Consider the following 22,356-nt stretch of genomic DNA (forward strand, 5'->3'; position numbering starts at 1 on the left):
TATTGGTGACTTTAAAACATAAGGGCAAGAATTTAAAGCATCAGAAGAAAATTTAAAAAATCAACCCAAATGGTCAGTTATCGAATTCAGCCAACAACTAAAACAAAGGCGCCTCAGTCACAGGAGGAGGCACCTGGCTCTTCATCTAGTCCTGTGGCTGTTATTTATTCCAGATACCCTTTGTTGAAGCACATGCCTCTCTGAGAAGGATGCCTCTTCGAGGACAAAGGCGTCCTCAGCTACTTCCACATGTGTGTATAGATATAAGGGAAGGCCTGTTTAAGAACTTTTCATGGAACAGCAAGAATCATGAACATGTGCCTCGTTAAGGAGCCCGCACCAGCTGAAATTAAGTAAAACTGGCGGTTCATGGACAAGAAGGCCTGCCACGTGACTGCGTACTGTGAGGCATGGTGGACATCAACACACATCAGACCGGGGGAAAACCAGAACTATTTCCAAGGTCATCCCCGATGACACAGGGTCACGTCGGTGCTGCGCCTGGAATGACAAAAATGTATACACACTTTAACAGCTGATAACTCCCTTAACTGCCGATCCTTTTCAGGTTTAACTAATTTGAAATAATGGGTAAAGCCTGACTAAGCTTTGAACAAAGAAAATTTATCCTAAAGTGCCACCAGACTATTATTTATGGGGATACATAAAAGATAAAGTTTATGGTACAAAACCGGCAACAGTCAACGAATTGAGGGCGCACAAATAATGAACAAAATTATTCTTGGTGTTTGTGATTCCATTTGCTTCGCTTTATCAGCAGTGCCTTGACCAAAAAAAAAAAAAATTCTGTAAATGCTTTTAAATTTTGAAAATGAACTGTATGTTAATAACACTGACTTTATAATCATTCAAAGTGTGTATACATTTTTGGGACATCCTGTATCGGCATGGTCTTTTGTACCTCATGCCGGACTCAAACCCAAAACCACCTTCCCCGGGTTTACTACTTACACACTGATGCTGCCCGCACTGGCGACTGCATTTCTGCCGAGGAAGAGAAAAAGCTCCAGGACGTGGTCCACACCCTGCCACAAGCCAAGGGGACCCCAAAGCTGCAGGTGCTGGAAAGCAAAGTCATGGTCTCCCCAGACAGGCCGTGCAAAGAGGGCATCAGGGTGCACAGGACACTGCGCCTGAGCCACGGCTTCATCGATTGCTTCCCAGGATCCTTTGTGTCCCAGGCGTGCTGCAGCTGCAGCGCCTCTGAGACTGCGCACCTTGCCACCGCCCAGTGGACAAGTATGCACTTAGATGCGCAAGGACATGAAGCCCCGCCTTCTAGCAAGGCGGTTTTCCATGGAGACATTACTGTACCATATTGCACAGGCAGAAGCAAAAAGGGAAAACGGCTCCACTCTTAATACCATCTTGGGCCCTTCCGGAGGAGCTGAGGGTTGCAGAGCTGCGGCAGGGGAGGCGGCTGTTGGAGGCTGGCCTCTACTCTCTGGCAGCCGCCAGCAACAGCGATGTGGCGGATGGGAAGAAAAAGCCTCAGAAGAAAAAAGTTGCAGTTGGAGACCTCAGACAGGAGGTGTCAGATCTACCGGCGCTTGTGAAACCTGTCCACGGTGGGACAGGAGAATAAAAATGCGACTGTGCTCTGCCAGGGGTGTGCTCTGTGCCCCGTTGTCCCTTCTAGATGCTAACACAGCACTTTGTTCTCTCACCACAGCACTTGACACACTACTAAAACATACATGTTTATTACTTATTTGTGTCCTTTATAGACTATTAAGTTCTATGAGGGCAGAAACCTTGTCTTTTCCAAATTATATCTGAGTGCCTAGCACACTGCTTGGCATGTCCTCCCAGATACTCCACAAATATATCTTGAATGGGGAATTCTCTTCTATGTGGTATATCTATTCCAGAGTCTGTTTCAAAAGTTAATCACTTCAGAATCAAAGGTTTTGTTCTCAATATTTACCTGGACTTTCAGCTTAGCTCCAGGTGCGGTTGACACAAAATCGTTAGATAGGACAAGGGTCTCAAGGTTTGGACCATTCTTACTAAAGGCTATTTTTGCTAAAAGTGAAAAGGTAACACGGTATTTTGCAGACCAGCTGTAAACCGGATAAGCTGAAAGGAACACAACCTGATAAGTGTAGCCAACTTCAAAAAGAAGACATCAACATGTAATTGACCAAATAGTGTATACCAACAATGGCTAAGCCTCCTTCTGGGAGGCAGAGGTGTGGATATAAATTCCTTGTCTCCTTTACTTGCTGCTAGAAAATTAAACTACCTTGTAACAACCATGTCTTGATTTTTAATAGAGCACCCCAAGTGGTGAACCCCTTGAGTTCAGTACTAAAATGTTCCCCAATCTCTATCAGTACTGAGTTCAGTAGAAAAAAATGAATAAAAACAAAATATACTCAAATATTCAAAATACATTGAATATAGCTATTCTCCATATATAGGCTATATTTAATGAATTATTGAGGAATCAGAACGGTTCCATCGGGGAACACAGACTGAACAAAGGAATCAGAGGAATGTTTGGGTTGATAAAGAGGCGGGCAATGATGAGACCACTCTAACGGATTTATAAGATTTACTTGGGCCCTAGCCGGTTTGGCTCGGTGGATAGAGCGTCAGCCTGCGGACTGAAGGGTCCCAGGTTCGATTCTGGTCAAGGGCATGTACCTTGGTTTCGGGCACATCCCTAGTAGGAGGTGTGCAGGAGGCAGCTGATCAGCGTTTCTCTCTCATCGATGTTTCTAACTCTCTATCTCTCTCCCTTCCTCTCTGTAAAAAATCAATAAAATATATTTAAAAAAAAAAAGATTTACTTGGACAACAGTGGGAAATACGGTTCAGTGGGTAGAGTAGGACTAGAATGTAGAGAATCTCATAATTCAGGCTCAACCAAGTGAGTCATCTTTCTAAGTGGACATCTAAGACGCAAGTGTAACATTCAACTAAAGGAGATATGGTGGGTTCCTAATGAGTTTCAGGATCTCTGGTTACAAACCTTCTGCTGAATTAGTAGATTCCGTGAATCATCCTTATGTGGCAGCAGGTCCTTGAGGTGCATTTCTGGGACCTTCTATGTAATGCTTTTTGAGATTAGAGACTTTCAGGGGCCAAAAAAAAAATGCAAGCTGACTCTCTTGAGTCTTGTGAGAGAAAATAACATTACACTTAATAAAAGAAAATCTCATTATTCTAGGCCAGTGGTTCTGAACCTTGGCTGCACATTAGAATCACCTGGGGATCTTTTTAAAATCCTGATTTCTGGGCCTCATCCTCCAGAAATTCTGTTTCTTTGTTATGGGGTGGGGCCACAACATTAGTAACAAAGAAACAATTTCTGGAGGATGAGGCCCAGAAATCAGGATTTTAAAAAGATTCCCAGGTGATTCTAATGTGCCGGGTGGGGAAAATGTTTTTGGAGGAATTCTTGGTGGGAAATTGTTTTTATAAGGGGGTGGAATCCAAGCTCAAAGGGTACTTAATTCCGAGGACGATGTCTCACAAGTCACTCTCACAAAATTACAAGTTAGAGTCACCGCCCCCCCGCGAGCCCCCCTTTTATTGGTTTCCAGACTCAACTGTGAGGCAAAATTACTTAGGAAGTTTTCTAGAGTTTTTTTTTTAAAGACTAGTTTATTGATTTTTAGAGAGAGGAAGGGATAAGAGAGCAACATCGATGCAACATCAATCGGATCCCTCTGGGCATGCCCTCTACAGTGGATCGACCCACAATCCAGGCATGTGCCCTGACCTGGAATCCAACTAGCAACTTCTTAGTGCCTGGGATGATGCCCAACCAACTGAGCCACACCAGCCAGGGCAAGTTTTCTAGGTCTTCCCTCTATCATCCTATGAACAATATGTAGAAAAAGGGCAGTGCACTTAGAGTAATGAGAGAGTCACTGCCTCACAATACAGTGGGGCCTTGACTTACGAGTTTAATTCGTTCCAAGACCGAGCTCGTTAAGGAGCTCGTTAAGGAGCTCATTAACTCAAATTACTCTATCAACTCAATGCAAAAAATCTGCCGAGAGACAGCTGGTATCTCAAAAAACTCGTTAGTCGGGACACTCATAAGTCAAGGCCCCACTGTATTTAGTTCAAAATGCAGTGGAAGTTAAATTGATGCCCAATTATTTGGCAGGTGTTGAAACACCTTTTATTTAATGCTGGTAACATTCCTATATAAATGTCCTATTCAGGGCACATAGTTCTCTCACATGTCTTTGACGGTAAGATAGGCTCGCATAGCAACCAAGTTCTTTTCCTTTTCCTTTGACACCCTAACCAAATTCTAGGTTATTTATATATTATTTGTTTAATGTATTCTCCAATCCCCCATCTTTACCATACCACATGACTTTTACCTCTTTAAATATAAGGATTGTGTTAGCCATTTGGATCAAGGCTCGGCAAACTTCAGCTGCTATGCCAAAACCATCCTACCATCTGTATTTGCATGGCCTGCAAACTAAGAATATTTTTACATTTTTAAACTGTTGTAAAAAAATCAAATTCAAAAGAAAAATAATGTGTTTGACATGTAAAACATAAAATTCAAATATCAGTGTCCATAAATAAAGTTTTATTGCCACACAGCCATGCTTATTTACTTATGTATTCCTATGGCTGTTTTGATATTCCAATGTCAAATTTAAGGAGTTACAATAGAGACTGTACAGTGCACAGTCAAAAGTATTTACTATCTGGCCCTTACAGTTCACCAATCCCAGTTAGAGCATAACTACACCTCTAGCACCTGAAACTTTATAAGTGATTATTAACTATATGTTAAATTAACTGTTGAATTAGGGAATATGAAAGCACATGGCTGAACAAAGAAAAGGATGAAACAATAAGGTTTTAAATATTTCATTGAAAACTTAAAATAAATGAAGATTGGAATCAAAATGTACTTTGTGGTTATTTTATAAACAGGGTCAAATTTACTAAAAATATATCAGTAAGTTACTAATCTCCTAACATTAACGTAATTAGAGTTTTCATAAGGCCTATAGAGGGATGGGAAGGGAAGGAGGCTCTGAGAATGCCCTACTACACTCATAGTCACTTATAGCGCCTACTGCAAATACCATCTTCTTGAATTATTCAATGCTGGTTAGTAACATACTCAATATTCACTTGCAGGGCAAATATTAAATTAAGATGGTAAGTACAAGTACACTTAATGTTTCTTAGTTAATAGAACAGGTTAAAATTGTTTTTCAAACACTACAGTTGACTCTTGAACAACATGGGGGTATGGGAGCCAACACCTCTCCTCTTTTGGAGTTGAAAATTCGTATATAACTTTTGACTTCCCCAAAACTCAACTCCAGTTGGACCTTTGCATCAGGGGACTCTACCAAGCATGGATAGAAAACAGTCTTTTCCAGTCTGTGAATCTGCGGTTGGGAATCTGCAGTTGGAAATCATCTACAGTTGGGAATGAGAAAAAGCTGTTTTCCACCACAGGTTTGTTCAATCTGCAAATGCCAAACTGAGAATAGGTAGGGCGGGCTGTATTTAAATATAGAAAAACAAAAACAAAAACAAAAACACTCAGTTCAACCCCATATTGTTAAAGGGTCAACTGTATACAGTCCCCCCAAGAAATGTATGCACACTTTAACAGCTGAGAGCTCAATTTTGAAAAGGAAATACATTTTAATAAACTCTGCCTTTATAATTATTCAAAGTGTAGGTATACATTTTTGGGGACCCCCCATATTTGTTTACCTTAATGTTTCTCCCAATTTGTAAATTAGTAGTATTAGGCTAACACACACAAAACATTACCGCTCACAGCAATTCTGTGTATGTTGTCTTTCAAAACAGAAGTAACCTGATTTCCAGTGTTTCTGGCCTTCCTGTGGAAAGCAGACAGGGTGTATGAAGACTATTCAAATATGTCAGAGACTTCCTCCCATGACTCCTTCTATGATTCCCTATCAGACATGCAGGAAGAAAGCAAGAGTGCTGACTTCTTCCCTGAGCTCTCCGCTTTTCTCAGCCAGGAAGAGATCAACAAGAGCCTTGACCTGGCCCGGAGAGCCATAGCCAACTCCGAGACAGAAGATTGTGACTCGGAGAAGGAGATCTCGCAGATTTTCAGCACCTCTCCTGCAGGCCTCTGTGAACACCCTTCCCGCAAGGAGACCAAATCGGGGGAGCCCACCTCCTCGGAAAGACCTCCAGATAACAGGCCAGAGCAGACTGAGGGGCTCTCCTCCCAGGGCTCCAAGAGGAAACCTGCCCTCTCACCCCTGCTCGCCAGACCCAGCTACATCCGGAGCCTCCGAAAGGCTGAAAAGCGCGGCGCCAACACTCCGGGCGCAGGTGGAAAGCCCGCACCGGCTTATCGGAGTGAGCCTGGCCCCCAGAGCCAGCTGTGTGACAAGGCGGCTAATTTCATCGAGGAGCTGACATCCATATTTAGAGAAGCGGCCAAGCCGAGAAACAGGAGCCCAAACGGGGAGTCCTCGTCACCAGACAGTGGGTACCTGTCTCCCAAAAATCAGCCGTCAGCCCCGAGGAGTGCCTCTGCCAGCCAGAGCCCCACCGAGGACCAGCAAGAAATGGAAGCGGAGGTCAAGTTACCCGAAGCCAGGCCCTGCTACCCTGCAGACCGGGAGGAGGAGGTGCCGGGCGGTAGCATCCCTCAGCCCCAGCCCCAGCCCCAGAGCGCACCCCACTTCTCCTCGGCCCCTCGCTTCATCCAGAAGCTGCGGAGCCAAGAAGTGGCAGAAGGAAGCAGAGTTTATTTGGAGTGTCGAGTCACTGGAAACCCAGCTCCTCGAGTCAGGTAAGAATGTTTTAATGTTGAATTGTCAAATGAGTGGTGTTGAGTTTTGATTTTGCTTTAATGTGGGAGGAGAAGAGGGTTCCGGTCTGGTTAGCCCTCTGGAGCCTGAGGTGTTGTTTTCAGGTACCTGCTCAGCGAAAGCCATCCCAGAATTGCAAATACTGTTGACCTCCGTGTCCCTGGTGGGTGGGATATACTAGTATTTGTTGTCATGAACCACCTAATACCTGGGGAAGGCAAAGGACCGGACAGGCATAGAGAGTACAAACAGTTTGTTATATTGGACTCTGGAATTCATAACAGCCAGGGAAACTTAAAATGTGCAACTGAGTTACTCAACGTACTGTGAAAAGTGTGTGCCTGATTGGAATGAGTTGCTGAAGATGGCTGACAGTGTGGCTAAAGCTCGAAGTTGTCTGGGGATACACAGACGAAAGGCACAGGTGTACCGAGGCCAACCACAAGAATAGCCACTGAGTGTATAATCTGGTCTAAGCCTGGGCTCAATTGGCACATTTTCACTTAAGATAATCACTCCCACACGCCTTTGTGCAAGCAAAGAGGGCAGAACGTTCCTAACAAAATTAAACCAAAGTGGGAGCGCTACAGTTCTGTTATTCGAGCACAGGCTGCACACACTAGAGCCTGGGGCCCAGAAAAGAGTAACAGTTACATGAGCGTGCAGTTAGTTGGCATCAATAAACATATCACCATGTCCATTATAATTTCTATAAATTCTTCCTCCTTCATTGCAGAGTTTTTTCCTTCTGTGCAAAAGGTTAAGAGGAGGGATCCTGGAGTCAGACTGCAGGGTTTCCAGTCATGGCTCCACCTTTTGACCAAGTAGACAAGTTATACTCTGGGACCCAGTTTCTTCATCTGTGAAATGGAAATCCTAATAATACCTACCAAATTCTATTTCATGATGCCTAAATATAATCATATGTGAAAGAGTAAAACAAGGCCTTGCACTAGTGGCTCTACATTGGCATCACCTATTCTTTTTATTATTTCTCATTTCTTAAGTTTATGTGCCAAAATAAAAGTAACATTTCAAGCTAGGATTATACTGTAAAAAAATAAGCCATTTATTTTCAAAGTTTTGCTTTTATTAATGAGAAGTGTTTTACCGAAATTACATAAATATTAAAAAGTAAATTCAAAATTATGAAATTTGGAGAAATTATAAAGGACATCTTTGTCTAAAATGCATTGATATAGTATTTCACAAAACACAAACTTTATTCCTCATCCTATATCCACTAATAGATACTTTGCTAGAGTTGTTTGTTTGTTTGTTTTGACAAATCATTGCTCACAAAAATGGTGTAAGCATTAGCATAACTGGCTAAAAGGTGGTATAATTAGAGGCAGGGAATTTTTTTCCCAACCAGTTTGTTCAACTAATTCACCCTAAGTCAATTTTTACAGTAATTTGACTATATTTCTTTTAGAAACTGACAGCAGGGGGCAGTAATAAACTTCTTAATGGGTTCATTCAATTAAATATGTCATCCTAAATTCTGTCATTTTAATACTTATCTTTTCCATTAAAATATGTCTTATAGTTTTGTCTAAAACAGAAATAAAATTGAGTATTTCTTTTGGATTCTATTTAAAATTTTTTAAAACCCACTAATCTTGGGAACAAATCATTCTTCATTAGAAATATAGTCACATGTCAAACAGTTCCACAGGTTTTCAAACTACATATGACTCCATTTACATTTACCTCCAAAATAGGCCCCTTCCAAATGTATTACCATGGCAAGTAAGTATACCACTCCCTTTCAAAAATGACAAAATCAACCCATTTAACATCAAAGGATTAATTCAACTGTACCAAAGTTCACGTAACCATTTGGTAATTTGAGGGGCCATCAAATTCATGCGTCTGCCTCTTTTTTTCTTTATGGAAACAGGAAGGCATTAATTTAATTGGTAGCTACAGAATTATTAACTAGTTTTCTCTGGTCATCTCTCTGTCCACCAAAGCCCAGGACCAATGTTCATTAGTCATTACAAGTTGTGCTCTTCTTGAGTGATTAAGTTTTGATGAGAATGCTCCATTGTTTAAATGACCATAGTTAGCTGATCATTTTTATATCCTTCTGAGTTTGGGGATGTTGGGGGGTTTTGGATGGTTTTTGTGTGTTTGTTTGTTCAGTTGGTTGGTTGGTTTTTGAGGGGCAAAGTAAATGAGCATTGGATTCTCTTAATTTCTGTTCTAAAGATACTGGTCATGCCATGGATTTGTAAGTGCACCAAATGCCGAAGAACATTCACTGAGTTCCTTTTCTGCATGAGACATGGCAGTCTAATGAGAAAATCATCTTTGAAGGAAATTTTGTGTAAGGAAGACCTTTAAGAAAGAGTTGCTGCACTGGGGCATTTTAGAACCTGACTCATACTGACTAGTCCAGGGGACTCGGAAGTAGAGATTAGGTGGACCTATTGGTTAGTAGGCCACCTCCGAAGGTTCCAGAAGCAGGTGACAGAACTTGTGGGGAAAGGCCTCTATAAGCAGAGGCCCAACAGACTCTGGCTGTTCATTCAGTGTTGAGAAGTTGGCAGCTGTACGGGAGGTGAGTGAGGTGAGTGCAGTTGGCATTGGTAAAATCCAGACTTACTTAAAAATAATGCACCACAGGAAAATATGGAAGCAGGTATCAGGTTGCAGATACAGGGAGGGGACTGGAGCACAGGGAGAAAATTCTGCCCTTTAAGCATTTAGGTGAGTAAAGGGCAAGGCTACTTACTGATTCAAAAGGACAGAGCAGGAAGTAGAGACTTAGACATGACTAAATGAGGCAGGACTTTAGTAACTAAACTTGTGCTGGGTCCAGAATAGGGAAATAAATTGCTAGACTGACAAGGCTGGGCTACTATGCTGCTGGTCTGTAGTTTCTTAAATTTTGCCTAAATAGAAAGCATTTGGTCTGGGAACCTGGACATAGTGAAACTCACAGATGTAGATGAAGTAGCCCAGCTAAAGGAAAGATTAATGGGAACAGTAGGATCAAAGCCAGGCCAGTCATCTCAAGACATTTCTACTTTATGTACAATCACTTCACCTTCCCAAAAATATAACTGGCACAAGATACCAGTTATCATCATAAATAGGACTGAAAAAATTCTATTTTCCTCCTCTGTTCTTGCATAGTTCCAACAAAAACTCAACAAAAGAGAGGAAAACTGATGGAAGAAAAACTTATGTGTAATTGAAGTTATATACAATTTAGATAACACTCAGTTATATACAATTTAGACACTACTCAAATTATAGGCAAATTATTTGATGACAATTTTAATTATTACATTAAATTTTTAAAAGTCAGAATTTCCCTACATCACTCACCTTTCCTGTTCTCAACTTTAGTTAGTTGGGGAAAAATTCATAAAGGATTTTAGTTTAAAATTACCTATAGTAATTTATAAAAATAAGGCCTTATGTTTTCAGTTTATACTTAATATTTTATTCTGGTAACCATATATTTTAAAGCATGTAAATAAAAGGAAATTAAGATTTAAATTATTTGCCTAGTAACAGAAAATCATTATTAGTTGTAGAGACTGGATTATAACTCAGGTTTTCTGATTCCTGATCATGTCCTGTAGTGATTCCAAGAAGATTTAACTACTGTCACTGTTGTTTTGCTGCTTGTGCAAGGCTTACTGACAAGCTCCAGAAATAAAGATAAGTGGAATTGATATGTTAAAAAATCTCTTAGGATTGGAATTCATATTCTGAATATCTTTAAAGAAATGGTGTCCTAATAATTTCCATGATATTGTTCTATATTTAAAGAACATAGCAATTTACAGTTTCTCTCTCTCCAATAAGTTAATACTATAAAACAATTCAATCACTCATATAACTAACTCCAAACAAAACATCATTTCCAATTTATGAACAGTAGTCCAAACCATCCTTATATTCAAATTACATTGTAAGGTAAATATGAACATACTCCTAAGGAAAAAAAATCTACTTTAAACACCCACTCTTTGCAGTAAAAATGGGAGCTAGCAATAGTCCAGCCATGTTTAATATTCTAAGTATAATTACTCATAGCTAATCATATCATGCCTATTAGGTTGTCATTATTAGCTCAGGAAAGATTCAATTAATGTACACATAAAAGCAATTAAATTATTTCATTTTATAATCAAAACTCAGCATGTCCAATGTCTCCAATTAGTTTACATTAGCGAGACTTTGATCATCATCAAAGGCCAGAGCAAGAAGATTAGCCATATCAAAACTGCAATGCTCTCTGTAGAAATTTCCATCTCCCCCAAAGAAAATAGAAATATATACAGGCTGCCAATTCACTTTTCTTACTAATGTCATGTGGTATATGTGGTACCTGAGCGGGTATCAAACCATGACCTTCTGGTTCATAGGTCGACACTCAACCACTAGGCCACGCTGGCTGGGCTGGCATGGTTCTTTTAATAAAACTGTGATCACAACACAGTGCAAAGCAATCCAGTGCCTTCTCATCTCAGTCAGAGTAGAATCTATAGTCCTTAGAAGCATCAATAAGGCCCCCTTTCTCTGACTTCATCTCCTACTACTCACCCTGTTAGTCCACTCCAGCCACAGCGGTGTCCTGGCTGTACTCCAATGTGCCAGGCATGCTCCTGTCTCAGGGCCTGTGCTCTTGCTGTTTCCTCTACTCAGAATGCTCTTCCCCCAGATATATGCAGGGTTGGATTCTTCATCTCCTTTATACCTCTCCTTAAGTATCACCTGCAGAGTATATAGCCTTCTTTGACTACCTATGTAAAAAGAACACTCTCTATTACTCTCTGGTTTTGTTTTTCTCCATAGAACTTACCTGACGCGCTCTACATTTTACTTCTTTAATTTTGTTTGTTTTGTCTGTCTCCCTTGGTAGAATATAAATTCCTTGAGTATAGGGACTTCCATGTGATTCTTACTGCTGTGTCCCTAGGCCTAGAATGGTGCCAGGAATGTAATAGGTGCTCAAGAAATATGTGTTGAATAAATAAATGAATAAATTCCACTCCTAGGTGTATACCTGGAAGAAACTTTTGTTCATGTGTACAAGGGTACTTCATAGCATTGTTTCAAAAAACAAACAAAAAACAAACAAACCCACTGGAAAGAACCTAAATATTCATCAAAAAGAAAATGGATATCTCTTTGAGATAATGATTTCATTTCCTTTGGACATACACCTGGAAGTGAGATTGCTTGATCAGAGGGTAGTTCTATTTTTAATTTTTTGAGGAACCTCCATACTGTTCTCCACAGTGGCTGCATCAGTTTACCTTTTTACCGACAATGCACAGCGCTCCCTTTCTTCACCTTCTCACCAAAGCTTGTTATGTCTGTTGTTGGATGAATGGATAATGAAAATGTGGCACATACCGTATTTTTCCCATGTATAAGACACTATTTTTTTCTAAAATCATTAGACTGAAAATTGAGGGGCGTCTTATATACGGAAGTCATCCTAGGAGGGAGCCGCGTGGGTGCGTAGCTGCCCATACCTTGTCAAACAGGCTTCCTCCAATCATGAGCCTTATTGTTACTGACATCAGCTGATGCCGTAATTGGAGGTGGAGGTGGAGAGTGCACAGATGCAACAGGGACCCTAGCGTTCTGAGCCCATAAAGATGTCAAAAAATAAAAAGATAAATACCGGTAAGCGATTGTCTTACTCTGCAAAATTCAAACTGAATGTAATCAGCTATGCAAAAGAGCATGGAAATAGAGATGCAGAGAGACAATTTGGATCTCCTCCCACTGAGTGTATGATCAGACAGTGGAGAAAACAGGAAGAGCAACTCCTTAAGATGCCAAAAAAGAAGAAGGCCTTAAGAGCAAAACGAGCAAAATGGGCAAACTTGGAGCAGAGGCTAATGACTTGGATTATAAAGCAGCGCCAGAGTGGCTTAGGTGTGTCAACCAAGCTTATTCAATGTCAGGCAAGAATGTTTGCAAGCAAAATGAACATTGTTGATTTTACAGAAAATGAACATTGTTGATTTGGCAAAATGGTGCTTCAATTTCATGAGGAGAGAAGGGTTAGCCATGAGAACAGGAACAAAGTTAGCTCAGAAAATGCCACCAGTTTATCTGACATCAGCTGATGCCATATGGATGATCTCGCATATATAGACGTGACTCAGAAGACAGCAGTGATACAATAGAAGTTGGAGAAATTGATATGTCTGGAACCAATAGTGATGAAGAAGAGAGCAGTGATGCAACAGGCTGAATAAAGTGATATTCTACATAATATCATAGTACTGGTATTTACTAAATAAAATGTAATTACTAAATAAAAATGTGTTCTGTTTTATGTTTAAAATATTGATTTCTTAATATTAGGTTGGAAAAGTTGAGGGCATCTTATACATGGGGACATCTTATACACGGAAAAATATGAGATATATATATATATATATATATATATATATATATATATATATATAATGGAATAGTATTCAGCCATAAACAGGAAGGCAGTCTTGCCATCTGTTACAATGTGGATTATCCTTAGAAAGATAAGCCAGACAGAAAAAAAGACAAATACTTTATGATCCCATTCATATGTGGAACCTTTCAAAAGCCAAACTCATAGAAACAGAGAGTGGCATGGTGGTTGCTAGGGCTTGAGGAATGGGGGAAATGAAGAGATGTTGGTCAAAGGGTAGAAACTTCCAATTATAAGATGAATAAGTCTGGGCTCTACTGTACAGCATGGTACTATAGTTAACAATACTATATTATATACTTAGAAATTGCTAAGAGAGTAGATCTTAAATGTTCTCACTACACACACACACACACACACACACACACACATACACACAACCCTTATAATTATGTGAGGTTATGGATGTGTTAACAAACCTTATTGTGGGAATAGGAACATCATCACATTGTACACCTTTAACTTACACAATGTTCTATGTCAATTATATCTCAATAAAGCTAGAAAAAAAGGATGAATTGTGATGTATATTCATATAATAAATGAACTAGAGTTTCATGAATGAGGATGTCTGAAACACAAACAATAGCAATATTAAAAGGTTGCAAAAATGCTTAAGTTGCATGAATACATTTATGCATATGAAGTTAAAATGGAAAAGCAGGACTATTTTAGGGTTAGGCATATAGTAAACGTACACTATAAAAAAATTCATAGGGATGACAGATACTAAATTTCATATAGTGGTAACCATAGAGATGAAGAAGAATGTGATTGGTAAGGTAAGGGGTATACCCAAGGGCTTCATCTGTGTTTGCAATGTTTTATATCTGAAGAAGAGTAGTAGAGACACAAGTGTAAATTATTTTTATTTTTACACATATTGAAAAATGTTAACTTTTTTACTCTGCCAACCCAATTTTGTATTTGATATCTTCATAAGCATTATTCATAATTAATGGCATGATTTACTTCTTAAACATCATTCAAAAAGTGTCTTAGTGTTAAGCAATGCAAACTGGATAGGTTGGCTCTTAGCCATTTGCCCTTGTGAGTTATAAGTTAATCAACGTGGGGGTTGTTCTAGTTGTATTTCATAGCTTTTAAGAATGTTCTTGTTTTTCCATAGCTTAGTTGGAGTGTTGTCCTGTACACCAAAAAGTGGTGGGTTCAATTCCCAGTCAGGGCACATACTCAGGTTATGGGTTAAATCCCTGGTCAAGTCATGTGCAGGAAGCAACCAATTGATGTTTTATAAGAATGTCCTTGTTTTAAATTAACGATGTTATTAATAGAATATTATATATATCCAGTCATATACCAAAGATCTTTTATGGTATGGTCTTCCCAGTTTATTGGCTGTAGAGTGTATAAAAATTTGTGTATGAGTTTCTTGTTCTTTTTTTTTCTTGTTAATTGATGACTGTTTTTTATATTTATATATGTATTTTTTTATTTAATTTTTCCATCACCTTTTATCCCCTCTATACCTTCTACCACCTCCACCCATCCCCCTCCACCCCTGAAATCACCACATTGTTGTCCATATCCATGAGTTCTCTCTTCCTTTTCTTTTTTTCTTTTTTTTTTTTGCTTAATCTCTCCACCCCCCCTCCCCCAACTCTCTTCCCACCCCCAAGCTGTATGCCTGCTCTCTATCTATGAGCCTGTCTCTATTTTGCTTGGTAGTTCAGTTTGTTCATTAAATTCCACATGAGTGAAATCAAATGGACTTGTCTTTCTCTGACTGGCTTATTTCACTTAGCATAATGCTCTCCAGGCCCATTCATGCTGTCACAAAGGATAACATTTTCTTTCTTTTTACAGCAGAGTAGTAGTCCATTGTGTAATGTGAGTCTCTCATTCTTTTTTTAGTATTTTCTTTTATTGATTTCAGAGAGGAAGGGAGAGGGAGAGAGATAGAAACATCAGTGATGAGAGAGAATCATTGATTGGCTGCCTTCTGCACACCCCTCCGGGCATGTGCCCTTGACTGGAATCGAACCTGGGACCCTTCAGTTCACAAGCCAACGCTCTATCCACTGAGCCAAACCAGCTAGGGCAAGTCTCTCATTCTTAATAAAAAATTTTCTACATTTAGACACACACATACATGTACACATGAGGTACCTTTTTAGAATTAGCAAAAATCTGAAGATGAACAAGAGTCGTATATCAGTCTCACCAACCTATTGCCTACCCTCCATCATTGTATTTGAGTGAGTGATAGAAGCAAACAAAATGGGCAGATTCCAAGGGAAACAACACTTAATTTTATAGTTTCCTATTTCTCACCCTTTTATCATTTCATTTAATTAGTTTTTAAATATTTTGTCTTCTATGTACATTTACAGTTTTTTATATTTTACAGAGGACAACAAATATTCTCTAGGACATTAAATTGTCATTAAACTAGAAACCGAAGGTGATTAAGCAACAATGACACCTCTGTTTTCACTAAAACCAAGATACAGTTTTATTGCATATTCCTTCACGTAGATGATTTCTGTGAGTTAATAAATTAAAGGGATATTACCTATTATGCTGTGTTGTCCTCTTTCCTATTTTTTTTCCATTTTTTTCCCTCAATCTCTGTTTTCATCCAATATCTACCCACTTGAAATTATCCCTTGAAAAATGAAGGCAAGTCTGGGGTGGGGGGTATGGGCAGGTCAATGGGGAAACAAAAAGGAGGCATTTATAATACTATTTTTAATACCTTAAACAATAAAATAAATAAAAGAAAAGAAAATAAAGAAAAGAAAAATGAGCTGTACCTCTACAATACTTTAACTGCCAAAAGACCATCATTAATACAAATACTGAATCTGCTTCTACAGACCAATGAGTGAAATGGACTAACCCAGTATCACTGAGCCCAGGAAATATTGCCCCTGAGTTGTTGTTTAATGCTTTGAACTTTACAGAGTGATAGCAGCTGCCTTGCCACCTCTTCTTGGTCAACCCATGCCACCATGATGCTGTGACAGCCCCACAGCACTGTAAATGATAATGCTGCTAGTACTGATATCTCAGTGAATCAGGAAGTGAGCTTGATATTCACAGCAGATGTGAAATATTACTATGGTCAGAAGTTTGAATTGATTATAAAAGTCACTGGTATCTAACTGTGAAGTAGCAGTAGCCAAACAGGAGCTTCTGTTCTAAAACATTGAATCTATCATTTCAATTTGCATCTCAATGGCCAAATTTCTGGATTTAACAAGAAAATCAATCAATCAAACAAACACCAACATAAATTTTCCTAAGAAATAGAGGTAGTCATAGAATTAAGAATATGCTTGTGCAATAAAACATGTATTTTATGGAACAAACAGTAGAAGAACTTAGTAACTTACAATACAGACTCTGGAATAAGAGTGTGAATCCTGGCTCTATCTCAGATCACTTGGGTCACCTTTGCAAGTTATTTAACCTTTCTCTGCCTCAGTTTCCTTGTTGGAAAAATGGGAATAATAAGAGTACATACCTCTAGTGTTACTATGAGTGTTAAGTCAATTACTACAGGGAAAGAGATTAGAACTGTGCCAGGCACATAGAAATATCTTAATAAATATTAAGAATATTATTATGAAGTTATTTATTATTACTAATTATTAAGTGGTCACTTTATTATTTATTGTCATCAATTTGGTATAAACTCCCTAGACCCTACCTTCTCAAAAACCTTTGAATCTGTTTCCTTTCTTTAAAATCTTCATCCTACAATTCTCTTGTGTATTGCTAAGTATTATTCACAATGGTATAGAGCTTATGGAAAGGTCACACTTCAACATTATAGGCTAAAAAAATGTATAAGGAATACAATATATCTTGCAAAGTGCTTCTGACCCTGTTTGGACAGTGAGCCCTACATTTGTATCTCAAGGTCAAAATCATGGCTGCCATGGAAAACAGGGAGAAACTTTCCCCTGGTTTCTGTCTATTGTCATTCTCTAGAAACTTTTACCTCACTTGGCCCTCTGTCCCTTCACTGCAAGGGATGGGATCAAAGCCAAAGAAAAGTCATTTCTCTCAATCTCTGCCCCTCCCTCCTACAACTAATTATCTCCCCACCCTTTCTTTCTAATCCTCAAAGCTGTGAAGGTCATCCTAATTGTGGATTACAGTCAACCAAAAGAGAACAAAAAAGAAAAAGCCTTCCAAAAAATCAAATCTCTTTGACCATTGTTTTCTTGCTGCTTTTTAAATGGTTTAGCAATTTTCCTGAGTTTATTTCATGGTTCCTTGTCAAATATTTGCTAAAGCCAATTGAAAGTGGTTCCCCAACACTTTAGCCACTCCCTGGTTTTGTATTCCAATAATTTCAGCAGGAAGAAAATGAAAAATAATTTAAGTAACAAATGCAGGCTTTCCCCCGCAGCTAGATTAAACTGGCTTTGAATTTTGTATTTTCTTTCTACTAAGTATTATACCATACAGCCAAGTTCTCAGAAGAAAAAGAATGTGCTTGTTGGAAGTTTAATTTATTGTTATGCAAACTACTGTGAAACAGTTGTTTTGAAAGAAATTGAAGTTTCAGATGCTTTCACACTCAAATCTTTTCTGTAGAGTTAGTTACTTTAAGTACTTCTTGACAGGTTTCTTCATTTGCCTTGGGGCAGTACCGCATCATGGATCACTGAATCTGTTTACGCATAATTACAGCAATTTAAGAACTGCACTTAGACATTGCATTCTTTTGACGGTTTCAAGGAGTTATTTTATAATATCTTTGTAGCAAGTACAACTGTAAGTCTGAAATTTGACACAGCTGACGAAGATGCAAAAATTTCCTATGAGTTGGTGTATTTAAATGATGTGTAGCAATAGAAATTATTTTTCCTATTTAATTTTAATTTGAGGCAAGAAACAGTGTTATATTTAATATCTGCTGGAATAGGAGTAAGCTGCTAGTCACCTGAGCACTGATGGAGGAAACCCAATCAGAAGTCTTTCCCGGAAGAAAGATTACTAATTGCAAGTGGAAACTGTTCTCTTGGTTATGAGTTCTAACAGTGAAGTCTGGATCTGTATAACAGCATATGGTAAATTAGGCCACAGAAATGGTTTCCAATCACTTGTTATACAATCCACGTGTGGGCCAGGAAACTTAAATAAAAATACCCTAAAGAATAAGGATTTTTTTTTTCTAAGGTGACAGCTTTTAGCCTTGGTTGCTGGAATTGGAGAAGTATTTTCTAATAGAAAAAAATAGAAAACAAGTCTGGGGAAAAGGATTTCCAAATAGTGGAGGTTGAATCTTCAAAGAAGAAGGAGAAGGTGGGGAGAAGAGGAGGTGAAAGAGAAAGGGAAGAAAAGTAAAGGGGAAGGAAAAACAGGAGGAAAGGAGTGAGGGGGAGAGAAGAAATTTCACATTTGAAGATAACTAGTTCTTCCTTTAAGTGTGTGTGTGTGTGTGTGTGTGTATTTATACTAGAGGCCCGGTGCACAACATTCATGCATTTGGGGGGGGGGGGTCCCCTCAGCCCAGCCTGCGCCCTTTTTCAGTCTGGGAGTCCTCAAGGCATATCCGACTGATGGCTTAATTGGACATCCTTAGCACTGCCACAGAGGTGGGCCGCTGCACTCGGCAGCCGTCAGCCAGGCTTGTGGCTGAGCAGAGCTTCCCCTGTGGGAGCGCACTGACCATCAGGGGGCAGCTCCTGCATTGAGCGTCTGCCCCTTGGTGGTCAGTGCACATCATAGCGACCAGTCGTTCCGCCATTCAGTCGATTTGAATATTACCCTTTTATTATATAGGATATGTTTTTATATATTTACATATATATCTATATCGAAATCAATATAGATATACTAGTGACCCAGTGCACGGATTCATGCACATTGAAAGGAAATTAATTAGAAGGTGGATGGTGGGGCAGGACTGGGCTAGATGGGCCGGACACGCCCTGGAGCCAACCTCCCGCGGTCCCTCCCCGGCATCTGCAGTGTGAGCAGGGTCCCTCTGACCGGTGGGGTCCCTCAGCCTGGCCTGTGGGAATCAGGCTGAAATTGGCTCTCCAACATCCCCCAAGGGGTCCTGGAGTGCAAGAGGGTGCACTGCAAAGTTGTTGTCATACAACTTTGGTGTGGAATGCAAATGCAAGTGTGCAGTAAACCAGATTTGGGGCCGACCGTGCCCCAGCAACAACATAACCCACGGCCAAAGATGGAATCGTGCAGCCCCACAAGGAATCAGGCTCCTTCCTCTCTGATTTCAGGGTGCATCACCCGAGAACTGCTGCTGCCAAGTCACTGTGGCTTGGCAGCTCCTGCGTTGAGTGTCTGCCCCCTGGTGGTCAGTGCGCATCATAGAGACCTGTTCGACGGTAGGAGGGACACTTAGCATATTAGCCTTTTATACATAGATTTTTATCGGTATATATATATATATATATATATATATATATATATATATATAATTTCAAAAAGGAAGGGAGAGGGAGAGGTAGAAATATTAATGATGAGAGAATCATTGATATGTTGCCTCCTGCATGCCCCACACTGGGGATTAAGTCCACAATCCTGGCATGCGCCCTGACCAGGAATCAAACCTTGACCTCCTGGTTCATAGGTTGATGCTCAACTACTAAGCCACACCAACTGGCTGTTTCTTCCTTTAAAAGCCAGAATCTTCAGAATTTTTACCATCATAGAAGGTATCACAGACCAATTGCATTAACAGAGAATGTCCCAATTGTGCTTATGCATAGAGAGGTCAATAGATGTATAGTTGGTGAAGTCTAGGACGATAAGATAGAAATGTACTGTTTCAGTTTTGGATTTTGAATCACCACAGACAAAGAATAAGAATTTTCCACATCATTATATGAACTTGGTTTTGATGAAGGGGGCAAGCAAGCTTGTAATACTACTACTGAGGAGGTATTAGACACAAATAAGAGGATTTGATCAAGCCTAAGAGCTTAGCTAGGCCTAGTCACACCTCTCTAGGGGCTTTGTCATCCCCTAATGAAGAGAGCTTGACAGACAACACCAGAAACTTAACATTAGCAGTATGTCTGTGCAGTCATTGTGCAGAATTATACATATAACTAACCTGTAGGAAGCTTATGCTAAAATGTCATTTTCTTTCTTCTCAATCCTTTGTGATTATTCTAAAGTCATGGGTTAAAAATCACTCCTCTTTAATTTTCTTACATAGCTACTGAAGTTAAAACCTGCAGAAAGTTATTGTCATTCTCCTAGTAATAATAGTAGATACAATAATATTAACAGCCAACATTCCTTGAGTACTTAGCATGTGCCACAGACATTCTTCTAAGATCTTTCCAGTCATAGACTCACTTATTCCTAGAGGTAGATACTATCATATGTCTTGGATTCTAAGAATTCACCCTTCGTAAAAAGCATTTTACAATCACTGTCAGGCCACAGTCATGATGTGATTGTCATTGCCTGTACATATGCAGATTTGTTCAGAACTGTTTATTTTGTAATTTTAGTTGAGTTATTTGCTCTGTTATACTACATGCTATTTTTCTTAATAGTTCATTTAAAAATGGTGTCATATATAAATGGTATGTTAGAGTCCATGAATGCAGTATTATTAGCTCCATTTTTTAAAAAAAGGAACTAAAGCATGAATTTTTCAGGAAAATTGCCCAGTTGTCCTCTGTACTATACTGCCAAACAAAATCAAGTGGGGTGCACAGCCTTTCTTACAGAACGGTGCTCCAACAGAAAATTAGGATGATCCCCAGCTTACCCTTAGAAACACCTAAGAGAGTCCTTGTATTTCTCTAAAAGCAAAATGCCTATGAATGGCTTCCTTCCATTGCCCCACACAATGTTAGGAAAACAAGGCAAAGGAAAGAGCCATGCTCAGTGAGTTACTGGCCCTTATGAGAAAACTGTGTACACTCTCAGCCCACTCTGCAGTGTTGACATGAGGGAGAGCCAGCATCTTTATTAGTAGGAATAATCTCCTTTGATGTAGCTTGTGAGGGCATGGGCTGTAACTTCCACTATCAAAGCCATTTAGTCAGGTCTCTCTATTTCTCTCGTACACAGAGCCGTAATACCAAGCTGAACATACTAGATGTGATTTGTGATCTAGTATGGTACCATTTAGTTCTTATGTTTAGTGGCCAGTGTTTTAATTAAGAATGTGTTGCCATACATTGGCCAGAACCCTGATATATGGAATCATTCCACACTCTAAGAACAAGGACAAATCAGTGCTGCCTGAAATAAAGGGGGAACAGGACCCAGCAACACCAACAACATGTTCAGTTGATTTCTGATAGACCTTTTCTACAAAAGGCCATTATAAAATACAATACAGTTGGGTTTTATAGAATACATTATTTTAGCTTTGAACAAGCAGCTATTAAGCGGGAAGTTTCAATAGTGAAGAAATCAAATTGACTTTTGGACCATATATAGGATGAGTGTCATTATACCATTAAAAGGCCATGTGCACATGAAAATGGCAGATATTCCTCAGGGGCAGGCCCTGTGACGAAGATGGGGGTGGGGGGAGGGGATGGGTGTTACATGTGTAGTCAGTAGGGGAGAGTGATCAAGGAAAATGTCACTTACCTCAGGTTTGGATCAGTCCCATTAGAGGAAATAGGTGCTACCCAATAGTAAATGCTCATTTCCACAAATACATGGACCAGCTCATTTCTATCCCAGGTTTTGATATCTGAGAAAACAATTTAATTGGAGGTCTCCAGAGCAGATGATTGAAAGACCCCATTTGTTTTTAGTATTTGTTGATGCAACATGTCAATGTGCTACCTCAAATTAGTGATGCCATCATTTTTAGTTTAAACAACTGAAATTCCACAGAAAAACAACTAGTAGAATCACTTTAGTACAAGAACTGTTGTTTGGATTGCATTTTTTTTCCATTTCTACCAATGTAGGTAGAATGATGAATCCATTAACAAAGTGTGCCTATTCCACCCCAAATCAAAGTAACTTTACTACCACTGTACAATATATAATATACTAGAGGCCTGATGCATGAAATTCATGCAAGAGTAGGCCTCCCTTCCCCCAGTTGCCGGCACCAGTTTCCCTCTGGCACCCAGAACCCGGGCTTCG

The 22,356-nt window shown here is 39.5% G+C and overlaps 1 protein-coding gene and 1 pseudogene across 3 annotated transcripts in view; both read left to right on the forward strand.

Moving 5' to 3' along the window:
- Nucleotides 1-887: 887 nt before the first annotated feature.
- On the forward strand, nucleotides 888-1,667 carry LOC102417965 (annotated as a pseudogene).
- A 4,188-nt stretch (nucleotides 1,668-5,855) lies between these two features.
- PALLD (palladin, cytoskeletal associated protein) overlaps nucleotides 5,856-22,356 on the forward strand; it is a 383,511-nt gene continuing 367,010 nt past the window's right edge. For 2 of the 3 annotated variants that reach the window (XM_006081879.2, XM_006081880.2), the window contains exon 1: nucleotides 5,856-6,805. In XM_006081879.2, coding sequence (XP_006081941.1) covers nucleotides 5,910-6,805 — 896 coding nt within the window. In that variant the 5' untranslated portion in view covers nucleotides 5,856-5,909. The remainder of the gene's footprint in view (nucleotides 6,806-22,356) is intronic. The other variant, XM_014456605.2, reaches the window with a different exon arrangement.

The sequence above is a fragment of the Myotis lucifugus genome, unplaced genomic scaffold (assembly GCF_000147115.1).
Source record: "Myotis lucifugus unplaced genomic scaffold, Myoluc2.0 scaffold_1, whole genome shotgun sequence".
NCBI lineage: Eukaryota > Metazoa > Chordata > Mammalia > Chiroptera > Vespertilionidae > Myotis > Myotis lucifugus.